The sequence below is a fragment of the Pavona decussata genome, unplaced genomic scaffold (assembly GCF_977016875.1).
Source record: "Pavona decussata unplaced genomic scaffold, jaPavDecu1.1 SCAFFOLD_315, whole genome shotgun sequence".
Lineage (NCBI taxonomy): Eukaryota > Metazoa > Cnidaria > Anthozoa > Scleractinia > Agariciidae > Pavona > Pavona decussata.
The window spans coordinates 329,488-355,000 of record NW_028145706.1 but is presented as its reverse complement, the minus strand read 5'-3'; the positions used below and the strand labels follow the sequence as shown (position 1 = coordinate 355,000).

The 25,513-nt window shown below is 38.2% G+C and overlaps 2 protein-coding genes, 1 long non-coding RNA gene and 1 pseudogene across 6 annotated transcripts in view; 1 reads left to right on the top strand and 3 right to left on the bottom strand.

The window, feature by feature from the left end:
- LOC146454083 (uncharacterized) overlaps positions 1 to 1,115 on the bottom strand; it is a 1,837-nt pseudogene extending 722 nt beyond the window's left edge.
- LOC146454082 (uncharacterized) overlaps positions 1 to 1,369 on the bottom strand; it is a 7,417-nt gene extending 6,048 nt beyond the window's left edge. For both annotated transcript variants that reach the window (XR_014859340.1, XR_014859339.1), the window contains exon 1: positions 1,109 to 1,369. This is a non-coding gene — a long non-coding RNA (uncharacterized LOC146454082). The remainder of the gene's footprint in view (positions 1 to 1,108) is intronic.
- Positions 1 to 25,513, top strand: part of LOC146454077 (proto-oncogene tyrosine-protein kinase receptor Ret-like) — a 118,970-nt gene that overhangs the window by 17,925 nt on the left and 75,532 nt on the right. The gene's annotated exons all lie outside the window — the stretch shown is intronic.
- Positions 2,453 to 22,182, bottom strand: LOC146454081 (uncharacterized). Of its 3 annotated transcripts, none has more exons than XM_085095869.1 (9): positions 21,910 to 22,182; positions 16,128 to 16,168; positions 15,145 to 15,255; positions 12,517 to 12,651; positions 11,815 to 12,012; positions 7,590 to 7,889; positions 6,901 to 6,947; positions 5,632 to 5,782; positions 2,453 to 5,114 (listed from the first exon to the last, which is right to left on the bottom strand). In XM_085095869.1, the coding sequence occupies exons 2-9, from the start codon at positions 16,158 to 16,160 to the stop codon at positions 4,908 to 4,910; spliced, it is 1,182 nt and encodes a 393-aa protein (XP_084951995.1). In that variant the 5' UTR covers positions 16,161 to 16,168; positions 21,910 to 22,182; the 3' UTR covers positions 2,453 to 4,907. The 3 variants fall into 3 exon arrangements, with proteins under 3 accessions (XP_084951995.1, XP_084951996.1, XP_084951997.1); XM_085095870.1 differs by having other exon boundaries at positions 7,590 to 7,886; XM_085095871.1 differs by lacking the exon at positions 12,517 to 12,651.

Below are 25,513 nucleotides of genomic sequence, written 5' to 3'. Positions count from 1 at the left end.
AAGTTTAACATGTTTCTCTCCCTTGCATCGAATTTAATCCTAGGCCATAACCCAGCTTCTCCTTTAACTGTGATGTGTGATATGGAATTGCAACTCCAACTGTCCAGATAGTTGGATTGATGCCATCGAGAAACAAGTAAAAGATATGGAAAAACTGCTGGCATAGGATCTGCAAATTTTTTAGCTGCTCCGTGCTGAACTCAACTCTTGAATAAAGGGAAACTGCATCTCGTAGCTTCATACCTCAGGGGCACCCAACGGATCGTTTCGGTAAATTATCTGTTTGGAAGGTCCTTAATCCCCTACAATTTTCTAAAGGGAATTTTCACCACGAACTTTCGTGATATGGGAAATTTAAGGCCTTGTGTTTTAGGATTGATAAAAATGTTGTTTTCGGGGGTACCGAAAAAAGGTCAGCTAAGATTTTTGGAAAGGAAATAAGACCTAAGGTTTTCGGGAAATGCGAAAAATGTCCTTCTAATTTCGAAAAGACTCAAGTTCCCCTAGAATGAACGAACAGATAAAAATATTATAGCGCTGCCTAAAATGAACCTGTAGAGCTTTAAAGCCACTCCAGATCGCCTGAAATAACGTTTCAAAGGATCTGAGATAAAATTGTCTTTGGGTGCCCCTGATACCTTCTGTTCTGAAAATGGGTCAGTGGATTGATGCAATTTTAAGGACCGCACTCATGACCGCACTCCTCCACTATGAGTAGCGACCTTCAGATCAGAGCACGAGTACGAGATTGAGTTCGAGTGCGACTTTCAAATTTCAGACTAGTAACGTCCCCAGAACTCTCACTAATTCCCTTTGTTTATCAGCGCATAAGGAGGCCTAAGAAACAAGATTGGTGCGACAAGCAGTTATTTGAACCACGCAAACTAGATTTGAAAAATCGTACTCGTACTCAATCTCGTACTCGTAGTAAAATCTGAAGGTCCCTAATGTTATGACGCTTACCCCCTGGACAATTACCTTGGCGATGTACACTGCATGATCATGTTAGTCGACTTTTTGCCAGGCTTGGATTAAATATTGTGACTTTCTAACCAAACGCTCTTCTGTTGTAACTTAAGTCTCCTTCGTTTAAATAAGCGGGCCTTACCTTGGTTCTGTCCATGGCCCTTTATTTGTCTCGATGCAATGCCTTCCATTTCACATAATAAACACGCGCCAATTCCTTAGCAGAAGAATGCGTCCCTCTCTCTTTTAAAAATTGTCTTTGCATTTCTCTGGTATCCCTTTGTTTGCAGACCTTAGAAATCCTCTCCTTTTTTCCTGCTGTTGTGCATCTTACGGTTTTCTTTTCATGGCAGGATCGATCACTATTTCGAAAGGGCGCGCTTATTCGTCTCGTTCCCGCTAAACTGTGATGAAGATCGCGGTTCCTGTGACTTATATATGAGCCCGCATTTCCATTTCATGATAGTTACAATTACCAAATTCAAACAGGCAGCGGCTTATCGCAAAACAATAGAAAACATTCGCTGACCGGAAATGCAATGTACAATTAGCAGATCCAGACGAAAAGATGGTGATTAGTTTGTAAAACTTTGTGCATAGGGCGCAGAAAGGCAGAGGAGTCACATCTGACAAGATTCAGACCAATGATTTCTTCACCGTGCAACTGCAGTGAAATTCGCGCAAGTCGATCGGAGGGGGACATTGGGGTTTGCGGTATTGCGGTAAGTCGAACGTGTGGTAAATAAAATGAATGAAAAACAAAAACAAAACAAATCTCCTGTACGTCAGTAGTAGAGCATCCGAACTAGTAATTGAAAGGCCTTGGGTTTGACTCCTGATAGGGGCACTCGAATTTCTTCTTTTTTTTGCGAGTACATGTATGTCTGTGTCACTTTCTAGAATAATACATCATTAATAATAATAATAATAATAATAATAATAATAATAATAATAATAATAATAACAGTAATAATAATAATAATAATAATAATAACAGTAATAATAATCATAATAATAATAATAATAATAATAATAGTAATAATAATAATAATAATATCCACTTCCTTATTACAAAACTATTTTACAAGGCTACAAAGTTAAAAGATTAACCCAAACCAAAAAGGAAGTGAAGCAAAACTATTATACAATAACACGGGTTTCAAAGACATTTTCATCGTCCTCAACCTTAAAGACAAAAACATTCACAGATCACATGTGGTCTAAAAAGAGGACTGTTCTGGCAGTGTTGATTACATCGGGGAAACCAGGAGAAATGTGGAGATACGAATCGATGAACATTCAAACCCCTCTAGGTCTAATGACTTTGAACCTGCCTATCACCTATAGTCCGGGGGATAAGCGACAAAAAAATCACAGAATTGTTCAAACAGTGATACAATTTATTCACAATTTTTATTAACCTCTTACTGGGAGTTACAAGATACAAATTATTGTACAATAAAATATACTGATATGACAACGTGAGTTTTCGTTTTTTTTTTTTTTCAGTGTTCTATTTCCAGTCGTCTTCATTATCTAACGCACTAAAATCAAGGATATAATCACGCAACAGATCCACTGCTTCAAGGTCGTTTGGCTTTCAATCATTCATTGGGACAAACGCACTCGTAGATTGACTTGTGTTGCAAAACAACAACCACTCACTCTTCCCTGCGGATAAATGAAAGCCAACGGCGAAAAGCAAATGACGAGTTGCCCAAATACAGAATGCCGCGAAAAGTGGCATGTGGCGCCAAGTCTTTTTTTGGCGCCAAAATTTCTCGATCTATTCACCTCTGTAGATTGTAATATTTTACACATATTTTTATCGGCTAAATATCGCTGATAAATCGCCTTTTAGAATTAAAAAAAACCCGCTCCCTTCATACACACAGAAAAGAGCGGAGACATTTATATACGCCAGCACTCAGATATTTTTCTTAAAGATTAAACAAATTCAAACCGCTGATGATGAAATATGAACACACATTTGAGCATTGCGGGTCACTTAATTTTTAGATGGAAGATTGTTCTGGCCTAAATGCTCCAATAGAAACCAATTGTATTCTACGTAGAGATACAAAATAATTGGTCTTTTCGACAAGGAGTTGCATAAACCCTGAGTAAAAATTATGTTTCCTTGTAAACTATTGAATAAAGCTAAAAACCTATTTCTAACAAAATTAAATTTCACCGAAAAAAAAACAAACATCAACAAACAAACATTGAATTTACTTGAAACAGTGACAAACACGAATACAAAAACATCAAAAAAAAAAAAACAAAGCGATAATATCGTAAAGCAAAACCAAAAATTGGACAACCTTGAATAACGTTCCTAACGAAAATGCAATGCAAGTGACTTGATTAAATCATCATAATTACATTTAACACAACTAAGCATTGTTTGAGTTTATCGCTGACCTAGCCAAAAATATAACTTCACAATTCTATTTTACAGCCTTGTTCGCTTAATATTCCAATTCAATCTAAAAAAACGAAACACATCCATTCTTAAATACGACACGAAAAATTGTCAAGTGGTCAAATCACAACAATTTTATCACGATATATATAAAACCACGTTAGTCACGGGATTGCTAATAATTCTTGAAAGAACAAAGGAATGCCTTAAGTCAGTTAAGAGTCATAAATATTTCGCCTACAAAATTGAATACTACTGCTGGTCTCCTTCGCGAGGTTCTTTCCTTTGTCACGAAACGCTTCTGAAGCATTGCGTGACAAACAAATGAAGAACTAAGCACGAAGACGCCATACTACTGTTACACTATGTTACAGTGACTAAACCACAAATTCGATTGGAGGCCAGTAAATTCTTCAACGACAAAACGTTTGAAAAACTTTCGTCAAAAATTTATATCTTAACTTTTTCAACACTATAGCAAATATGCTTTCACTGTATACGACTTCGAACAACAAATTCCTACTTTTGCACCTGCGAGGCTTTCAAGGAGAAAAACTCACATCACAAAAATTAAAAATGACAAATGATTTCCATTTTCACTGACTTTTTTCCCCCGAATTTGTAAAACTCTATTAAGAGAATCCACAAATGGCTAACATTTCAACAGCCAATAGCCAAAAAACTTGTCAAATTGATTCACATCAAACATAATTTTTTAGAAATTAAGACTCGATGGAGCGTCATGTAACGTTTTGTTTTTTGTTCTAATGCTTGTCACTCCATTTGATATTGATCACGTGCACACCTGATGACCTAGCCGTGTCACATCTTAAACATGAACTCAACACAAAGCTAGGGCATGTTTCCCTTGACGTGAGAAGCCAACAGGCTGATTTTTTTTTTTTTTTTTTTTTTTTTTTTATCGCAGCCTACAAAGAGAAAAAAAATCTCACACGATCCTTCTCAAAAGATTAAATTTAGACCGAAGCGTTCATTTTCCTGAAAAACCTGAACAGATTTTTCATTGAAAGCCTAAACCACTGGCCGACACTGAAAATGAAATTTTTAAAAAAATTGCAACACGAAAGTCAAACACATCCAGCCAGACTGGCCCTAATCAAACAGACGGTAAAAAAAAAAAAAAAAAGTGATAAAACGTCTAAAACAAAAAACCCCGTACTTAACCACTCGGTTGGATTTCCTGATCTAGCCTATGGGACACAGAAACACGCTTTGACCAATAATCAGTTACACAAAAGACTGCTTAATGAACAGTGGTGTCGTCACTTTACTCCTGCACCCAAATGTCCCCATTGCCTGATGTCATCTTTGATGCATCGATGACCTCATCATTATTAGCCAATGGGGACGCCCAAGACCCACGGAAGCTGCTTAGCCCGCTGAATGCATCGAGCTCTCCAGAGATGTCACTTCCAGCCTGGCTACTGAAGCCCCCCAGCCTCATGGGGGCCCCCGGGAGATCACACTGGGGTATGGCTTCATAATGCACCTGGGGTCAGGAAACAAACCCGGCAGCCTTGAGGTCATTGTAGGCCAGTTCCTCGGCAAGTTTGCGATCATCTCTTTCCTGTTTTTCCCTATCCTGCTGCTGCAGGAGGCTTCTACGCTCCTGAAGCAGCCGCCTGTGTTCCTCCTTCGTTTTCTTCTTTTTCTCAGCTTGGCTCTCGAGGCTGTCAATAGTAAGGCCGTGATGGGAGGCGTCCTGTAAGAAATGGATCGCATGAGTATCGAGTATAAAGGATAGAGTCGAGAATTGCATGCGAATGCAGGATCGAGTCGCGAATCAAGACTCGAAGCAGACAGTCAACTGTCAAACCGAACTGAAAATCGTCAAAACCAACGCGGGCAGTGAGATCAAAAACTAACATTGATGTTTATCAACCTGTACACGGTGGTTCTAACTTTTGAGTTTTTGAATGAGTCCCTGAAGTGTGACCACTGTGACTGAGATGAAAGCTACTGAGCAGGACTGTCCTGAGACCCTTTTCATTATGCTGTACACAATGCTTCTAACTTTGGATCCCCTGGAGGAAGCCCTTATGATCATGACTATTCATTTGAATCAAGCAGTACTAAAGTGTATCAATAGTTGTTCAGATAGGGATGAAGACATAGCAGACTAGAAACACCACTCTGACATTTTAAATTGATGTTTTCACCACCGGAAAATGAAGCATAAAACAAGCAGTTTTTGAACATGTAGCAGTCAACCATCTTACCTGTGCCAACCAGCTCTGCTCATTCCCTTGGTCTCCAGTCTCACGCGTCTGTAACAGCTCACTACTAAGTATTGCATCTGGGGGGCTTCCACGCTCCAACTCCTGAAGAGTCTGAGCATACTGCTCATTTTTATTTATTTGGCCTTCTTTCCTAACAAATATAAACAAGCACTTAGCACCTTTTGCAGGTAACATAAAGGGGGGACATGGATGGCCCAATGGTGAGAACACTCGCCTTCCACCAGTGTGGCTCGGGTTTGATTCCCAGAGTTGACACCATATGTGGGTTGAGTTTGTTGCTAGTTGTTTCCCTTGCTCCTAGGGTTTTCCGCCCTTCATAAAGACCAACGTTTTCAGATTCCAATTAGATCAGGAAACAATGGACAGAATAGCCACTCTCAGCATTTCCCCTGAAATTCCCATTTGTTTAATTATTCATTCATTCATTCATTCATTCATTCATTCATTCATTCATTCATTCATTCATTCATTCATTCATTCATTCATTCATTCATTCATTCATTCATTCATTCATTTATCCCATCCTATATGAGCTACCGCAGTTAACTTGAAGAGGGTAACTTGTGCTGTTGTAAAGTTATTGCTATTGAGCACTTTGTGTTATATGCTTCAAGGTAGTTTCTGTGGACAAAACTATAAAGTGCTGAGCAGTACTGACTAGCATGAAATGTTCGATTTGTGATATTCAGAAAATTCACCCAAATTGAAGGATTTTACAAACAACCTCAATGAGAGAAAAAGGCCTAAGCATTTCTGTTCTATACATGTACAAGCTAATGTGAACATGTACATCTTCAAATCAAATTAACCTTAAAATGCGTATTGCACACTGCAGAAGAAATTCTGGTCACTTTCTCCTGATAGAGAATAGGGACCTTCCGATTTTACTACACCTACGACTTTTGAAATCTAGTTTGTGTGGTTCAAATAACCATATGTCCCATTAATCTTGTTTCTTGGACCTCCTTATGTGCTAGTGAACTACCGGAATTAGTAACAGTTCTGGGGAATGTGATTAGTCTGAAATTTGAAAGTCATACTTGTACTCAATCTCGTACTCTTACTCTGATGTGAAGGTCCCTAATGTTGCGAGATGAGACGGCTGGAATACACAAGAATTCAAGGAAGCATTGAAGAGGAATGAATGGTACATGTACCACATGACACAATAAGCACCCATCTAATTTAAGTGTTTTTTTGGAATCACACAACAATACCGCCATACTACTAAGAGGACCTTTTTCCTACCTGGAAAAGTCATCCAAGTCAACATATGGTGGCCAGAGCTTGCAAACCTAAATGGAGACAAACAGAATCATAAAATATTACTTGATTGCTTCACTACAGGTTTACTGAATTTCATTTTGTAGTTAAGGAGATAACTCAGAAGTAATTGACAATCAGTCAAAAACAAAGCAAAGGCCATTATGTCTTATTGATGAAGTTAAAACACATACAGTTGTGTACAGTCAAACTTGGTCATGCTAAGGACTAAAATAGCCATACATGGCATGTTATACTAATGGGTTAACAACAGGGAAAACTGGTAATATTTGTTTGGGCTCAAAAAAGCAGTGATAAATTCTCCATAAGAAAGTGCAACTGGCAGCCATAATCAGCAATGTAGTATGTTGATCAGGACACAAAACAACCACCAGTTTTGAGCACTAAAAGATTAATGTGCTAGCCCATAGGGATGTCTCGAAACACCCTCCCCACACATCCGCACTAAGGGAAATTTTTAAATTCAACACTTTGCGAAGATGCCATTTTCTGGGATTTTGGGTCATCAGTTCAAGTGATTTGAGTTTTACAAACCAGAAAATAACATCTGTTTCAGCAATGTCAATGTTATTGTGTTATGCACTGTAAAAGCTCCATTTAGCCACCTAGGCGCTTCTTAAGGACTAATTTTCTACAAACAAGCCTACATGTACCTCGTTTTCATGGTAAGGTCCCCATATTAGTGCAGTGTCTGGGGGTGGGGGCAGAGCATTGTTGCCATCTACAAAGTTTCCCCAGATGACACCATGTTGCCACTCCACAGGGGACTGTTGCCTAGGTGACAAACTGGAGTTTGATGATCGGCTGGCAGCAGGAGAGTGGCTGAGTGGGGAGCCACTGCTGACCCCACTGCTTGCACTGGACAGTGTGGTGTCCTTCCTGCTGGGCATACCAGACTCAAGGGGATCCCAGTCAGCAGGGTCACAGCTCCGAGGAGATGATGAATCAGTCTGCTAAGGAAATACCACATTGTATAATAATCATTATTAAAAACTGGATCATTGGATAATGTAATTACAGGGTTTTAATTGGCTTAGTGTCAAAAGGGATATCAACCATCAATATTACCATTCCACGTTCAATAAATAAGCAGACAAAACAAAAACACGACCACATTGTTTGGCATGATGGGAGACGCATCCCCTGCGGTTGGCATGACAAACAACTTATAGGGTTAACCCTTTCCTGCCGGTAACCCACTAGCCTTTCCCGCCCGAGGGAAATGTCAAATTTTCTAAATTGCTAACTATGAACTGGGAGACCACATGTCATATACCATTTAAAAGGTATTTTCTGGGGTGTGCTATAAATCACACCAACAGAGATGGAGGAGGTCACATATTAGAGTGAGAAAACTCAAAAACGAAAGAAGAAAAACATTGAAAATTTCCCTATTCGTTGTATATACTGGGTATCCCCCTAAACTATAGCTTAATGTACAGCTCTCAGTGCATTGCTTGTTGTCAGATATCAGCTGGACCCTTAACGTACAAAGGAAAAGAAAATCCAAAAGTTTGAGGGGTGGTAAATAAAGTCTCATATAGGAGGGGGGCATGATTTTATGCCTTCAATTTGTAGATCTTTCCAAGATCTTTTGGTTGTGCAAATTTCACACAAATTGACCAAATATTGTGCTCATTACTGCGTCTTGTGCCATATGGCACTTTTGGGCGGGAGAGGGTTAAAGAAAAAAATAGTACCCCCTGGTATCTATGATGTGGTTTACCACTTCTACAATTTTTCAAATGTTTCAATTTGATGCACTTACAGACTCTGACAATATCTCCTGGACAGAACTTTCTATGCATTAAAAACTGCAAATTAAGCTACAATTTGGGGGTAGATCTATCCCATGAAACGATCAGGAAAATTTTGTAATTTTTCATTTGGACGTTTGGAACTACATGTATTTCTGTCAAAGACCTGACTTCCTTCAGTTATCTTGACATGAGAAACAAATTTCACTCATGAAGACCTTTTAAATGGTACATCACACATACAAAATGGCAAAGAAAACAGTTCTACATGTACTGTAAGACTGAAATGGGTTAAAGACCCTTGTTGGTGCTTACACCAAGATTTGAAACCACCAACTCCAGTTCTACATGTACGTGAGAATCCAACCCATTCAGTTAGTTAGTGAATCCTTTGTAGGGCAAAATCTTTTCACAAGCGTAGAATAATTGAAGGCTGAATGATCCAACAAATTGGAGCCCCAGTGTGAACAAACAAGTCCATTCTTACGATAGCTAAACTGTTCCCATAAGGAATCACCTGAAGCACATACTGTAAAATGTGCATGTAACGGACAGTCTTTTTACCCTGAAGATAGCTTGATCAATCGAAAATGTTTGGTTTTAATTCTTCTTTTTCTTTTTAGCAGTGTAAAATAGTGCTGTTAAAATAATAATAATAATAACAATAATAATAATAACAACAACAACAAAAACAGTAATAAACTGTATTAATTACCCTCAGCAGTGATTATAGCAATCATCGTACCGAGAGTCCTCAGGCTCTTTGGCAAGCGGTTAGTCACCAGGAGAGACTCTGGGGACATCGAATTTTATTACCGCAGGATTTCTGCGGTAAAACAATGGAAACCGTTAAGGAAAAAAGACAATCAAAAAATTTGAATTTTTTCGATGTCCCCAGAGTCTCTCCTGGTGCCCACCTGCTGACCAAAAAGCCTGAGGACTCTGGGTAGCAGATTGTGATTATAGCACAAGTGCTCCAGTGAGGCTGAGCATTAAACGTTCACAAAGAAATAATGATCTAAATTTAATTGAACAATAACATGATCAACAAATCCCAACTGGAAGGAGGCAGGTCCATCAGCTGGTTATTTACAAGCCTGGCAAATGAGTTAAACTTGGAGCTACTGAGGAACAACTCCAGCTAACATCCAGAGCAGGACTTTAAACCAGGGACCTCTGGATTTCAATTTTTCCAAAATTCAGTTTCTGGTCTTAGAAGACTTCAGATCAGCAGATGCTCAGCCTTGAACCACTGACCAACACACTAAACACGGTAATTTTGAAGAAGAGCTCCCCAAACCGACTGTCGGTAAATTGTCGGCCGACAGTGGACCGACAGCTAACCGACAGTTTACCAACAGACTACCGACAGGCTACCGACAGATCAATTCCACCGTACAATATAAGTGAGATTATAATTCTACTTGAACAGTCCACGAACCGAACTTAGTTTATGGTATCTAAGCTTACGTTTTGTTACAAACAAAACACTGTTCCGTATTACTCGATCAAAATAAGCTGTAAAATTAAAAATATACATACATTCAGTAGTTAAAGAGAATCGAATAAGAGAAATGTCCATTTCGAAATAATTTTCTTTGAAATTATCCACTCTTCCCTCTAAAACTTCACTCAATTTCTCATCAATAAGCATAGTTAAAAGCGTTTTGGAATTGCCCTATAATGCTTTGCGCTCTTCTGTCTGTAAGTGTGTCATGTATGTCCACATAAAGTTTGTCTTTACTAACGTTGACATTTTCATCACTCTCTTGTAACAGGTTGCGGTGGCATGGTGTCACTCAGACTACTGGCTTTGAGTGAAAGGTTTAGTCTGCCCAGAAAACGACCGAACCATTACATTTGAGTTCAGATTATGATAATACTGATAAAAACGAGATGAAACATTAATGTTCCAAAGTGACCGAGTTGTAAACTTTTAGACAATACAAAACTTACCTCTCAGAAAACACGCGCGCATGCTATTATATTGTAAAGCATTTAACGAAAATAATTAACATTAGAATGATGATCCTAACGATCACGTGCAAAAACCAAGATGGTGGTGTGTTTACATATTTGCGCCTTCCCTCTTTTTACAGAGCGCTTCAAAATATAAAACAAAAACAGTATAATATATTTGCGTAGGATTTTTATGTTGGGGACAACTGTTGTCTGAGGTTTTTGTTGTCTGAAATTCAATTATCGTAGTATCATTTAATGTGCATAAGAGAAAGCCATTAATTAAAAGCTACAACACATGACAGGATGATTTGTTGGTCAAAGACTTTATTTTATTTGGTGGCTCCTAAAGGAGCCGTTTGTTGTTTAACTAAGCGAACTTAGTTGGGAGGATGGAACTGGGCAATGTCAGCTAACAGGTTATCGAAGTGATCGCCTGGATAAACTTTCCGCCAGTTGAACTCGTCTGCAGGAGGCGCCTCAGGCGGTACATACCCGTGATGGCCAACATGCGAAGAGAGGGGAAGCTGTTGCCACTCAAGTTTGATGAGCGTTTCTACGAGTAAAACTACAAAACGGCTCTTTTAGGAGCCACCAAAACAACAAAACGGCTCTTTTAGGAGCCACCAAGTTTGCGAAAGTAAATGACCAATATAAAATGACTAATAACGACAAATGAGGGGGATTGGGTATTAGTAAAGAGTTACGTCAAAAATACAATATGGCGTCCCAGCAACGATCACACACAAGCAGAAACACAAGTAAATTAAGCGAATCTAATCCAATTCCTTTTATTTCTTTGATAATGCATTTATTTTAATGTATTTTCAACCTAAATCCTACCGACAACTCACCGACAGATCACCAACAGTCGACCGACAGTCGGCCGAGAAACGGCCAACAGTCGGTCGACAATCTGTTGATAAACTGTCGGCCGACTGTTGGTCGTTTGTCGACCGACTGTTGGTCGCTTGTCGGCCGACTGTTGGCCGTTTGTCGGCCGACTGTTGGCCGTTTGTCGGCCGACTGTTGGCCGATTGTCGGTCGACAGTCGGTTTGGGGAGCTCTTCTTCAAAATTACCCTAAACACTATGGCCCTACACCTCTAAAATGAAATACAGCCATTCACATCACTCATCAATCACTTTTACCAATAACTTACCTTCAACTCAAACTCTTCTGAGATGCCAAGATTGAATTTCTTGTTTATTGGACATTCTACATCCAAAGGGAAATTTTTGGGTTCCACACACACATTACCCACAAACTGGTCGGCTTCACTGCCCAAGTGTTCCAAATGGAACTCAATCACAAACCAAAAACCATGCAAGAGATTTTGAATGATGGTATAGTCAACCTCCTGTTGATAGAAATGTAGGAAATACAGTAACTAATTTTGAAAATCAGTCAAAATCTACCTATCACCAGCTGTTATTTGTTAATAAACATCATTGTTGTTGTTTCCCACAAGAGTCTTGGCTACAGAAACGAACCGTCAGTGGGCTGCTGTGGCTTATATGCTTCAGAGTAGAGTGAAAGGGCAAAAGCAAGTTGAATTTTTTTCTTCAAGTAATTTTCTACATTTTCTGTTGCTGAGTATTTGACCACGGTGACCATCAGGCAAAGATTGTTTCATTCCTGGCCAACACCCTCAGGTGCAACATAACTCTAAAGAGTATGACTGTGTGATGCAATATTTTGACTGTACACCCTGCAGCAAATTTACATTAGTTTACAATTACATTCAGTTTTGTTCGTTAGGTCATTAGACATCACACCAACGTTAGAAATGATACAAAAAGTTAAAAATAATAACAATATAAGTTAGTACATGTGACTACATACACAATTCTATTTAACTCACTTGGTAATTTTCAGTCGTAAGTTTAAAATGTTCAGGGCATTGATGTTTCAGTGAGATGGCAATGTCTGAGGAGATACTGAATGGGAAAGTCTGTAACAAGTGATACTTGCTGGCAATTTCTCGATCCTTCACAGTCTATAAAAAATGACCAGAATATCAGGTCAAATTAATGTATTGAAGTCTCCCACTCTCGAAATTTTCTTTTCCTTCTAATCAATTTCATAGTTTTAACTTCAAGATTCTATACTTCATGAGACATATAGTCTGTAAAATTTTACACAGTTTGTTAATTAATTGCCTTGATTTCCTACCATGTTGTAAAAGTGAAGTCCTGTATGTGCCCATTGATCAGAGATTTTTAAAAGAATGACTAAAACACACTAAAAGAATTGTTCCACGGCCATGGATAGAACTTAAATTTTCATCAATAAAAGCACTTTATTAATTAGTCTACCAATTCGAAAACAGGGGTTACCATACACGTTTATACTTCCTATCGGCTTATTAGCTTGAAACATCAACAGCAGTCCTAAACCACAAATTCTTCTTTAAACTTACAATAACCACACAATGTTTAGTGGGCCCCCCAATTCAGGCAGGGTTTGAGCCGGGCCGCGCCATTGCGCCAATCCCACACTGCAATTGAAATTGTCCCTTAAAAAAAACGGCCAAGGGGACAATTTGTCTCCTTCAAAATTAAGGGAAAAAACTCGAACGGAAGCAGACACGAAGGGATCCCAGAGATTGCAAGTTAAACAGAACGTGGAAAGTATATTTTACCGCACGTTGTTCCTTCAAAGTTCATTCTCAAGTCACATTTCACAATAGAAAGCTTTTTCGCTACAAATCGAAGCCAGACTGAATCAGAAAAATGATACAGAAGAAGAACAGTGAATTAATCAGGAAGAATCGGATGAGGATCAAAGGAAACCGAGAAAATCACGAACTTTCCAGAAAAGTTGGTTGTGAGATCACACATGGTTGCACTATGAAAAGGAGGCGATGTTCTGCTATTTTTGTCGGAAATCTAAGAAGACAACCCCTTTGTATCGGCAGAAGGGTGTACAAATTTTAGAACCTCAACTCTGCAAAGACATAAAGACTGTTAAGAGCATGAGGATGCTGTCAATGAAGAAGCTATGAGGGATACATTCAGCAACACACAGCGCCATGCTCTTAGAGAACAATCGCAAGCCATCCTCAGAGCAATGAGAGCCCTCTACTGGCTGGCCAAAGAGGACGTAACCACAGTCAAATATGACTCACTACTCAATTTTCTGGATGAAGTTGGCCTCGAAAGTGTTAAGAATCTTCGAGTGGGAGGAAATGCTACCTATCATTCTCATCAAAGTGCGGAAGGTATGCAAGATGCTATTGCTACTGTTCTGAAGTCTAACATTGACAAACTAGGGTTAGGGACTTTGATGTTTGGGCTAGAACCAACAGAAGAATTAGTACATGTACGTCTACCAGTAATTAAGAAAGGAATTGAAGTTTACAAGGGGATGCCGAGACGAGATTCTGCTGTGAAATGTTTTGAAGTATAAAGTATAGTCATTGATCCTCTGTTTAAATATGACGAGAAAAAAAAGTATTGACACTAATAACTTAACTTTTCTTGTTTGTGTTGATCACTGTTCTTGTATTACAAGGATCAGCTAAAAAAAAAGTTTTTGTTGGCTTGCCTGTATCAATGTAAAAAAACTGTTGAATAAAAATTAATTTATCTGTCCCCCTAAAAATAAAAATGTCCCCCAAAATTTTAGCCAAGGGGACAAATTGTCCCCCAGTGATCAATTCCTAGCTCAAACCCTGTTCAGGAGTCAAGAATGCAATATCTTGTGCTTTAAATCACAATAGATGGCATGCTAGTATTAAGCACAGGGTTTACAGCCCTGGCCCTAGTTGTTCAAAGAACTTTATAAGTCTACCAATTCGAAAACAGGGGTTACCATACAAGTTTACACTTCCTCTCAGCTTAACTACCTTGCACATCAACAGCAGTCCTAAACCATAAATTCGTCGTTATAACTTACAATAACCACACAATGTTTAGTGGCCCCCCCAATTCAGGAGTCAAGAATGCAATATTTTGTGCTTTAAATCACAATAGATGGCATGCTAGTCTTAAACACAGGATTTACTGCCCTGGCCCCAGTTGTTCAAAGAACGGATAACTTTATCCACTGGATAAGTTGCTATCCAGCAGAGCAAATATACTCCAACCAATTGTTTTGCAAAGTTTTCCACGCAATCCCATTCTTAAATTTGACATATGCTTCTACTCTAAGACTATTCACAAATTATACATGTAGGACTATCATGAAAATCTTGCACACATTTTACAGTATCTGCCAGAACTATCCAGTGGATAAAATTATCCACCCTTTGAACAACTACATGTAGGACCAGCTGTTTTAAAACTGAACATTGCCGGGGTAACAAAACACTTTGAGCTGCAAATCAACTGAAGTATTCTTCACTAAGGAAGAGAAAAACTAAATGTGAAGTGAAAAGGAAGCAACACGACAACACAATACTGAATCTAGATGTGACCACTGACTCTTCAATCCTCTGGTTATAAGACAATTAGTCAAACCATGAGTCCAACAGGAAGCACAAAATTACCTTAAAGGTAGCATCATCTTGATCATGTCTCATTATCACAATCCGCAGGTACCACACTTGTCCAGCAACTGCCCTTGATGCAAAAACTGCAATCTGAACTTGAATTTCCTCCTGATAATAATAATGTAAATTAAATATCAATACTTACAGCCAGTATTGCGATTGGTCAAAGAAATAACCTAAGACATTTTCAAACACAAATACTTCACATGATCTAATTAATGAATATTAAATACAGTTATTAAAAACACTGAGTTAAAGTTCTCTTCACTGTTAGTATTAATATTATTATAAAGCTGCCGGGATTTTCAGCAGTTTACATACATGTAATTTATGCAGTATATTATCAATGAAGCTTGCTGAGGTTACCCAAGTGCATTGTCAGAAACAGTTTGATAGTACATTACTTGCAAAAAATTTCGGACAATTTTAATTTCGGACAAAAAAAAGGTCCGAAAATAAAACCGTCCGAAATTTTTAAGCGCCCGAAATTTAAAGCGTCCGAAATTTTTACAGTATAGTATAAAACTTTAAAAGTACTTTCTGGGCGACAGCATCACATATTCAAAGCCAATGTACATGATATGTTTAGAATTCGGATTAGGCGGCTTTGCTCAGTCGTTCTTTTAATCACTGGAAAGGTAAGCATTTGAGACACTGCTTGAGTCATAAGCTTGATTGGGTTTGTGTTATTTTCTCGTTGGTGTATCCGGCTGTAAAACCTTGAAGATACAGTAAAACTATAATTTTCAAAGATTTTATTTCAGTCTAATTCATGTTTTTTAGTCGTAAATTTACTTTGGGCATGTTTCAGCGCAGTGTCTGAAATGTTTGTCCGAAAATTGTCCGAAATGAGGGAAAAAGTATCCGAAAATTAAACAACCGAAATTTTAACGTCCGATTGCAAGTAATGTAGTCAATGTTTTTAGACAAAAGTACAAGTATGTACATGTATATACATGCCCAATATGTATCCTACTCACTGGTTTAGAAAGTCCTATACTCCTTACAGCCATCTGGGAGTCTGAAAAAAGACATTTAATTAGATGAGCTACTGGACTAGTTAAAATCAAACACTGATTTGAAGTACATGTAAACTATTACAATTATTAATAGTACATGTAAGAATGGCACAAAACTTTAAGGTCTGAATATTCAAGAACAATAATTAGCTTGAATATATGCTTTGAGCATTTTTTCCTAGACCTCTTTATTTTTCCCAAGGCATGAAATTTCCCAACCTCGTTCCCAGGGCCTCTCCTCTTCACGTCCCAGGGAGCGAGAGAGGAGAGACCGTGGTTGGGGCTGGTCACGTGTCTCCCACAATCTGGGAGATTACAAATAAATGACTGGAGAGAGGGGTGGTTGAGTGTCAGTTTGCCTATACTAAGTGTACCGGAGATGGGAAAACATGCCCCAGTCAAGTCAACTTGCGATTCGCGTGTGTTTCAAAGGTCATGTCAAGTGGTCATTCAGAAACCCCTAAAAAGGTATATAAAATGAGGGAATCTGTGAATGTGAGCTGCTATCGACATTGTAAAGCAGTTGGAGATACAAGTCATTGGTGAAATCTTTACAGCAAAGGGAATCGACTACTTCTGGTGGTAGCCGAGGAGCTTTATGGCCACACACTTCCACAAAGTGAATTTTTGCCACATCTACTTTTAGAGTGGTCAAGTCCATGATCTCTGAAAGTCAGGCATTGTTAAGGTCAAGCGGTGCATCGAGGAGTCATCCTCCGCGCCGCATTTGACGGCCAGGAAAGAATCAAACGTGACCGGAAATGTATCTCGGAGCCATTGTAGCCGCAGACTAAATTAACACCATCAACTGGAACAAAGGTTATTTCGTTATTGTTTTACAACGATTACGGTATTTCAAAAGTGTTTTCTTTGTTCATTAAAAAGATCCGTGAAATCCTCCTTCCGAAAGTGTTCTGCTTATGTGCTGTTTCCTGTGTATTGTTTGTTGTTGCAACCCTGCTAACAGAGCGTTTCTTTCTTGCAAATCTTTTAGCATGTGCGTGGTCGTTCGCGTCTCTAGTATTTTGCATCGTTGGTTTGTTTACGTCCCGAGAGAAAAGGGGACGTAAACAAAACAACGACGCTAAATACCAAACGACTGCGCTTATGCTAAAATATTTTCTAGAAAGAAACGCTCTGTTAGCAGCGGAATTGCTGCAGAATGTCCTTTCAGAACGGTTAGACATAGACCCGATTCCTTTCAAGTTTCCTTCCTTAGTTCTTCAGATCTGATCTTTCATCAGCACATTCAAAGCTAGAATAAACCACGATTACAACTCCATGAATTGAAGGGGAAGGCGCTGTTTGTCCACGGTTAATTTTGTCATGTATACACAGTGATTTTCCAAAGTACAGCGCTTCGAGACAACGGACTTTGTTAAGCTTTCAGATTAATGCTACAATGGCTCGCAAAATTAAGACTACTGAAAAACATAGCCAGTTGAATGAGTTTTCGCGTGGGCTTCGCACAGCAAAGCGGAAGTCTTGTTTCGGAGTGGACAATAAATCTTGACAAAACATAGCAAGTGAAGGACTCCTCCCTGGGTCTAATTTTTCTCTGGGAGACACGTGACCAGCCCCAACCAGGGTCTCCCCTCTCTCGCTCCCTGGGACGTGAAGAGGAGAGACCCTGCAAAAGAGGTTGGAAATTTCCGCCAATAAATTCTTCCTACTACCAACCCTCTTGCCAAGACTGTCTTTTTGCCACAGCATTTGATCAAAATGCACTTACATGATTGTACTCTTCTAAACAAAGCTTTATCTCTTAAAGCCATTACTTGTCTTTCTGATGTAATCTCATAATAATTATTGTGGTCTGATAGCACTTGCTCTTTTATTAAAGGTGATGCCATAAACAAGAAAAGGAAGGTACCCATAAGGACATCCCAGACTTAAGTCCAGTTGAGTTTTACAAATATACAAGGCGTGTGAACTGTGGGTCAAGGCAATGGCAAACCTAAACTTACATATATAGAGAAATACATTATTATTTTAATTTTTAGCTAATGCTTATCACTACAGTCAATGCTTTAAACTCCAATCAATACAATGAGTGCTTAACCTTAATCAAAGTTGTCAGCACTTAACCCTACATGTTCAATTGAGTGCTTAACCTTAATTGCTATTTTCAGTGCTTTGGGCCCACAGTAATTGGCGCTAGCTGTTGTGGTCACCCTGCCTTAACCCAGTAATCGTTTATTTTCTGTTTCATGTTGTTATGTTCTGTTTATAGTCTTAAGTTTGAAGGCGAAGTCAAATAAATAAGTAAAATAAAAAAATACCTGACTGATAACTCAACTCATGAGACTTATAAAACAAGTTTTCTCGGCTTGCATCCCTCACTGGCTCGCAGTTAGTTAAAAACCCAGTACAGGTGATCATAAGAATAATTTCATTTTTTTTCTTTATCTTTGGATGAGACAAGTGGGTTAACTGCCAATATAAACCACAGCAGTACATGTAGACATGAGTGGGTAAAGATGATTGTTTAGAACACATTTCTTTATACATGTAGAGAATAGCAGAAGAAAAAGACAACCAGCATGCTTCTTAATAAGCCCCACATGCATGCTTCCAAGTGACTGGGCCTGTGAGTCATTTCCAGGTTGAGGGCTTGACTGAACAGAGCACATTATTCAATTAATCAAGGACATTAATTATGATTAGGCCATAGGGAACACAAAGAATAGATCTATAAAAAATCAACTGTGAGCCAACTCGTGAATGCGGAAGAGGATAGTGGTAATGTGGTACTTGTTAGTCCAGCAATTCAACAAATTAGCAATGCATATTGGTAATAAATAAACATTAGTATTTACACAACTTGCAAGTCGTAAAGAAACAGCACCCTGTTAGTCTAGAATAGTTAGAATGTCTAATCAATGAATACAATTTACTAAACAAAATACATGTAAAGGTCTAAAAGTTTCAAAATGTTAGATGAAATTCCATTCTCGCGTAACTTGGGTGAATTTGCTTGCGAGGACACGTGTTTGTTTACAGGGCAGCACTAAAATTATAAAAGCCATAATCCAGAAAACAGAAACCAGAATCCGGAATCCAGAATCAGAAACTATAATGAATACGGTTAGGAATATTTAATGGCGAAATACATGACTTGGGGTAAAAAATACAGAATAAAAAACTCATATCACTTGCTGGCATAAATGAAAGGACTCTTTATAAAGGAAGCAATGTCCTATGGGACAGAGAGAGACAACATAGAGGTGACTCGGAGACAACATTAATTGCTTCACACCGCACAGATGGCGGACTTTCCAATATGAAGGGCTCCGTGGAAAAAGGGCGTAAGTGACGATTTTGGCCATTTTTTTAAATGTCATCCAAATGAGCTGAAATTTTGCATGTGGCTTTTGATGTAATAGAAAAACGTTGCCCTGTATTTTTTTTCGCAAATTTCTGCTTCATTTTGAAGAAAAACCTTAAGCAAAAAACGCGTCGGCGTTCTTTGCATTCTTTTATTCAAAGCGGAAACAAAAGAAACCGATTAAGTTCTTTGTTTCGTAAAATCAACCGAGAGTTGATTTTACGACACAAAGACATTAATCGGTTTCTTTTGTTTCCGCTATGAATAAAAGAATGCAAAGAACGCCGACGCGTTTTTTGCTTAAGGTTTTTCTTCAAAATGAAGCAGAAATTTGCGAAAAAAAATACAGGGCAACGTTTTTCTATTACATCAAAAGCCACATGCAAAATTTCAGCTCATTTGGATGACATTTAAAAAAATGGCCAAAATCGTCACTTACGCCCTTTTTCCACGGAGCCCTTCAATTAAGAGGTGGTTAGTTGCGTGAATGCATATCTTCTGCCTCTTTTGTTTCGTCTATTTTCCGGACACCCCGCTTCAACTTGTTTTGATAGAGTCTTAATAGAGTTTCAAAGCAAAACATAGAGGTGACTTATAGACTATGAAATTAGTTTTCTTAAGTTCATGGGCGATCAGTTTTTAACCCGTGAGAAACACTTACTTTTCATTGGCAGGAAATAATGACTAAATTAATTAGTTTTATTCTCTGGTGTCACCTATCGAAAAATATCAAATTTACATTTGACGAGGACGTTACTTTGAACTAAACATTCACTTTTTCACTAGCATTAAATGTTTTATTTTCATATTGTAGTTTCCGATTCCGGATTCCAGATTTTCCTTTCCAGTTACTGTTTTCCTGATTCTGGCTTTTAGTGCTGCCCTTGTTTACACAACATTATTCCAAGTTGCCAAGTTTCCTCAATAAAAATAGGAAATATACAAAAAGCTTTCCTTAATAAACAAAAATTTACTCAGATAGGTCTTAACTTGTTATGCATTGTAGCCCTAAGAGCAAAAGTGTATAATTTTTGCCGCGAGACACCTTGCAAGCGATTTGAAGTCAATTTTGAAGCGAATTTATCAGAGCATGTTTTTCAAACATTTTGCAAGAACTGTTCGGAAAATGAAAAATCAGTCTATTAGAATAGTATTTCAGTACAAACTCACATTAGAACCTGTAATAATATTATTTGTGTGTTATATTCCTAGAAGCACTTGAACGTTACCAAAGTCCGCAGATTAAAAGTTGATTTGAGATCCACCTGCTCATCAGGTTGATAAAACCACAAATCGAAGAAAAATGACTTTGCCGTTAATGCATGATTTTCCCCTGTTAAAGCTGTTAACCATTCCTTAGAAGTTCCTCTTTTGATTCACCGTTTTCAACATCTCAAAATTGGAAAATTTTCGGACCAATGTCCGAGTAAAATTTCCCTACATTATGGTAACTCATTTACTGTGCATTCATGAAAGTTAACAACCCGCCGACCAAGTGAAAATCCCCAGATCGCAATAACTCGTTCTTGCACATGCCTGCATTCATGAGTCAAAAATGGTACAAATTTACAATCAAACATGCCAAATTAGATTTCACCATGGACAGCCAAGTCAGACGTGACTAGATAATTATATCAACCTGGTATTCAGAGTCCTCACATGGTCTGAACACTAAATAAATTATTTTGTTGTGATTGTGAATTTACATGAGTTAGTGCAACTGTCACACATTTAAGCTGTTGAATCTTCCTAAAGGCTTTCTCTTTTCATTGTTAAATCTGCAAAGGCCATGCAGCCTTTTCTTTCGAAAACTGGATATAATTTGCCAACATGAAAATTCACAAGTGAAGAATTGCAGCTTTTGAAACTTGGTTAGGAAATCTAATCTTTCCTGGCAGTGACAAAAGTGTTTTAAAAGTGTTATCGTCATTTCTTTTTTATTTACTTATTAAGTGTTGTAAACATTTACAAATGTTGCCCACCTCAAAATAACCCGACTAATTGTGAGCAACAATTTGTTAAGTGTTTTCTTCAATAATAAATAATTGTTATTGTTATTGTTATTGTTATTGTATAGTCATACTTTGTACAATTATGCAAATTTTATAGTACTTTGAAATCACTTACAGTGTAGCTCTGCACAAAAAAATCACCTTTTGATTTCTCTTGCAAAATCAGTCACCTCTAATATATTAATTAATCTCCGAGAAAGATGGTAAATATCAAGGCAAGCATTAAGACTTATATTTTTGGAGAATGCAACTCAGATTACCTGTTTAATTGCTATTTGAAATTCAAAATTAGAATTTAGAAGGCCGAATAAATCAGATGAAAATGTTCATATAAGCTCATATAATGCTCACACAGCCACAAGGTAACATGTATTATTTAACAGGATTTTAATAAAGTTCTTACCTCACTGTCACATATACATGTATTTTCGTATTCATTCACAAACCACATCGTCCATAATTGCTTCGTATGTGTCTTCAGTAGGGGAAAATCATCTTCGTCAGCAAATCGAAATTCTCCATTATTTTCACCTTTTCCTGAGTCAATGTCGAGCACAGAATCATCTCTTCCAGCCACTATCTTTAAATCACCGCTTTGGATTCGTGAAGCGTAAGAAAAAGTCTCAAAACTCGACCAAATTCAACCAAAACAGCCGACGTTTGCCATATGGCGCCAAATGTGGTTACACAGTAGTTGCCAGTCCCTAATATCGTTCTGAGAGACTCGACAATGCAACGGGAGAGGCCTGGGGACCAAATCCCAGACAAGTTGCGGGTTTTGCGATCCATAGTTTGAAGTGTCATTTCGCGTTTGTGAAAAAAAAGAAAGAAAAAAAAAACGAAAAAAAGTATTTCGGAGCCGAAAACTATTCTAAACAGATAATTTTTTTTATTACAGTTGTTGAATAAATTCTCCGCTTTTTTGCTTTGGGTGGTAAAGGGTATTCTTTAGAGTGGTTATCAACTTTTGATTTGTTATTGTGCGAAAACAAAAAGTTAGTAATTAATTCTGATAAATAAATTTCAGTTTTCTACAAAGGTTCGACAGTTGCACTCACAACCACAGCAACAGTTTACAGCATTACGCAGGAAAGTTTTTATTCAGGTCATGTGGGGACTCTGAACAGTTGTCTGAAAAGAAGCGCTTTTTCCACCAAAACATACACTGTACCTGCCTGGCCTGCATTCGATCGAAACGTACTTACAACTATTAAAGCGCCCTTCACGGCAAGGCTTCATCACCTACATTCACATTAAATCACATCAATGCTACATTTTATTACGCCATCGTGAGGCAGAATTAGGCATGTTTTTTTTTCCTTTTTTACATTTTGTTCACCATTTCACCCGATTTTCTGAGTCAATCACCTTAAAAATTCACTCGCCGTTGCGTTTGTCCTCTTAAAAGCCATAGCATGTTTTACAACATGATTGTCTCACGGAAACACTAGATAACATTTAAGTTAAACGGGGCAAAATGAGCGGTCAGCCCAAAACAAACCGCGCCAGTGAATTAACGTTGAGTCACCCTATTTAGCTAATGGAAGCATTTTCAGCCCTTTACCATCTTTTTCTTCACATGTGGCTGTTTTGACTTATTTTCCTTATCAGCAAAGCAAAATTAACCACTGGTTCACTCTTCCTACTGAAACTAATTAAGCTGCGCCGAGAACAAGATGTCAACCTTGATCAAATTGGCGTGAAAAGCAATTTTCGTTCTAACTCAAAAGAACACGACGGTTCGTTTCTCGGAAAGTCTTTTAAAATATTTTTTACAGCTAATACTAGACATTTCTTTGGCGACTGAGACATAACATGTTGTTTAGAGTATGAAACTAGTATCAGTCAAGATTATAGAATGCGCTCGAGGTTGCAGTAGTGATTGACTGCCACACTGTGAACATGCACATGTTCAAATTGAAGTTCGAGTTAAACTGACTTCGAGAATACGAACCAACAACAATATTGTTCTTTAGAGAAAAAACGTTTCAGACTAACAAATCGTTGCAAAAACCGGATCATTATCAGTAGCTGGGCACAGACCCTTATATAAAAAGGGCTAGTAATATAACAAATGACCACCGTATATAACTCAGTGCCAACAAACAACCCTATATAAATACATAACTGAAAAAAGACCTTATAAAAGTTAATGGCTACGAACATTCCTTATAAACGTGAATTGTAAGAGTCCTTGATTTTTATAAGCGGCGATTATAAGACATATTACAAACGGCGATTATAAGACTCCTTATAAACGGCGATTATAAGACTCCTTACAAACCGTGATTATACGACTCCTTATAAACCGCGATTTCAAGACGCCTTACAAACCGCGATTATAAGACGCCATATGAACAGGGATTATAAGACTCCTTACAAACCGCGAATGTAAGACTCCTTATAAACCGCGATTATAAGACGCCTTATGAACAGTGATTATAAGACTCCTTACAAACTGCGATTATAAGACTCCTTATAACCCGCGATTTTAAGACGCCTTATAAACGGCGATTATAAGACGCCTTATGAACAGGGATTATAAGACTCCTTACAAACCGCGATTATAAGACGCCTTATGAACAGGGATTATAAGACTCCTTACAAACTGCGATTGTAAGACTCCTTATAACCCGCGATTTTAAGACGCCTTATAAACGGCGATTATAAGACGCCACATGAACAGGGATTATAAGACTCCTTACAAACCGCGATTTTAAGACTCCTTAAAAACCGCGATTATATAAACGGCGATTATAATACGCCTTATAAACGGCGCTTATAAGACGCCTTATGAACGGCGATTTTAAGACGCCTTATAAACCGCGATTATAAGACATCTTACAAACGGCGATTATAAGACTCCTTATAAACGGCGATTTTAAGACGCCTTATAAACTGCGATTTTGAGACGCCTTATAAACCGCGATTTTAAGAAGCCTTATAAACCGCAATTTTAAGACGCCTTATAAACCGCGATTTTAAGACGCCTTATAAACTGCGATTTTAAGACGCCTTATAAACCACGATTATAATACGCCTTAAAAACGGCGCTTATAAGACGCCTTATGAACGGCGATTTTAAGACGCCTTATAAACCGCGATTATAAGACTCCTTACAAACCGCGATTTTAAGACGCCTTATATACTGCGATTTTAAGACGCCTTATAAACGGCGATTTTAAGACGCCTTATAAATCGCGATTTTAAGACGCCTTATAAACCGCGATTATAAGACGCCTTATAAACCGCGATTATAAGACATCTTACAAACGGCGCTTATAAGACTCCTTATAAACGGCGATTTTAAGACGCCTTATAAACTGCGATTTTAAGACGCCTTATAAACCGCGATTTTAAGACGCCTTATAAACCGCAATTTTAAGACGCCTTATAAACCGCGATTATAATACGCCTTAAAAACGGCGCTTTTAAGACGCCTTATGAACGGCGATTTTAAGACGCCTTATAAACCGCGATTATAATACGCCTTAAAAACGGCGCTTATAAGACGCCTTATGAACGGCGATTTTAAGACGCCTTATAAACCGCGATTATAAGACTCCTTACAAACCGCGATTTTAAGACGCCTTATAAACTGCGATTTTAAGACGCCTTATAAACGGCGATTTTAAGACGCCTTATAAACGGCGATTATAAGACTCCTAACACACCGCGATTATAAGACTCCTTATAAACGGCGATTATAAGACTCCTTACCAGCTCTGGTTATCATGTTTATTAATTCCTGAAGCCTTTTAGATGCGGACCGAAAAAACGAGATTAGTAAGACCCGGGGTATCCAATCGATGAAATCGATAATCGGTTGATACTGATAATAGATGACCAATTGATGGCGAAGATTCGTGTGGTTATCGACTGGTATCGATTATCAATACCAATCGATAGGTAAATTGGTACCGATTGGATGCAGATTGACGGAACCGGAATCGACGCATAAAAAGCACAACTTTGTACGCAGTGATTATAAACACATTTCAATTTAA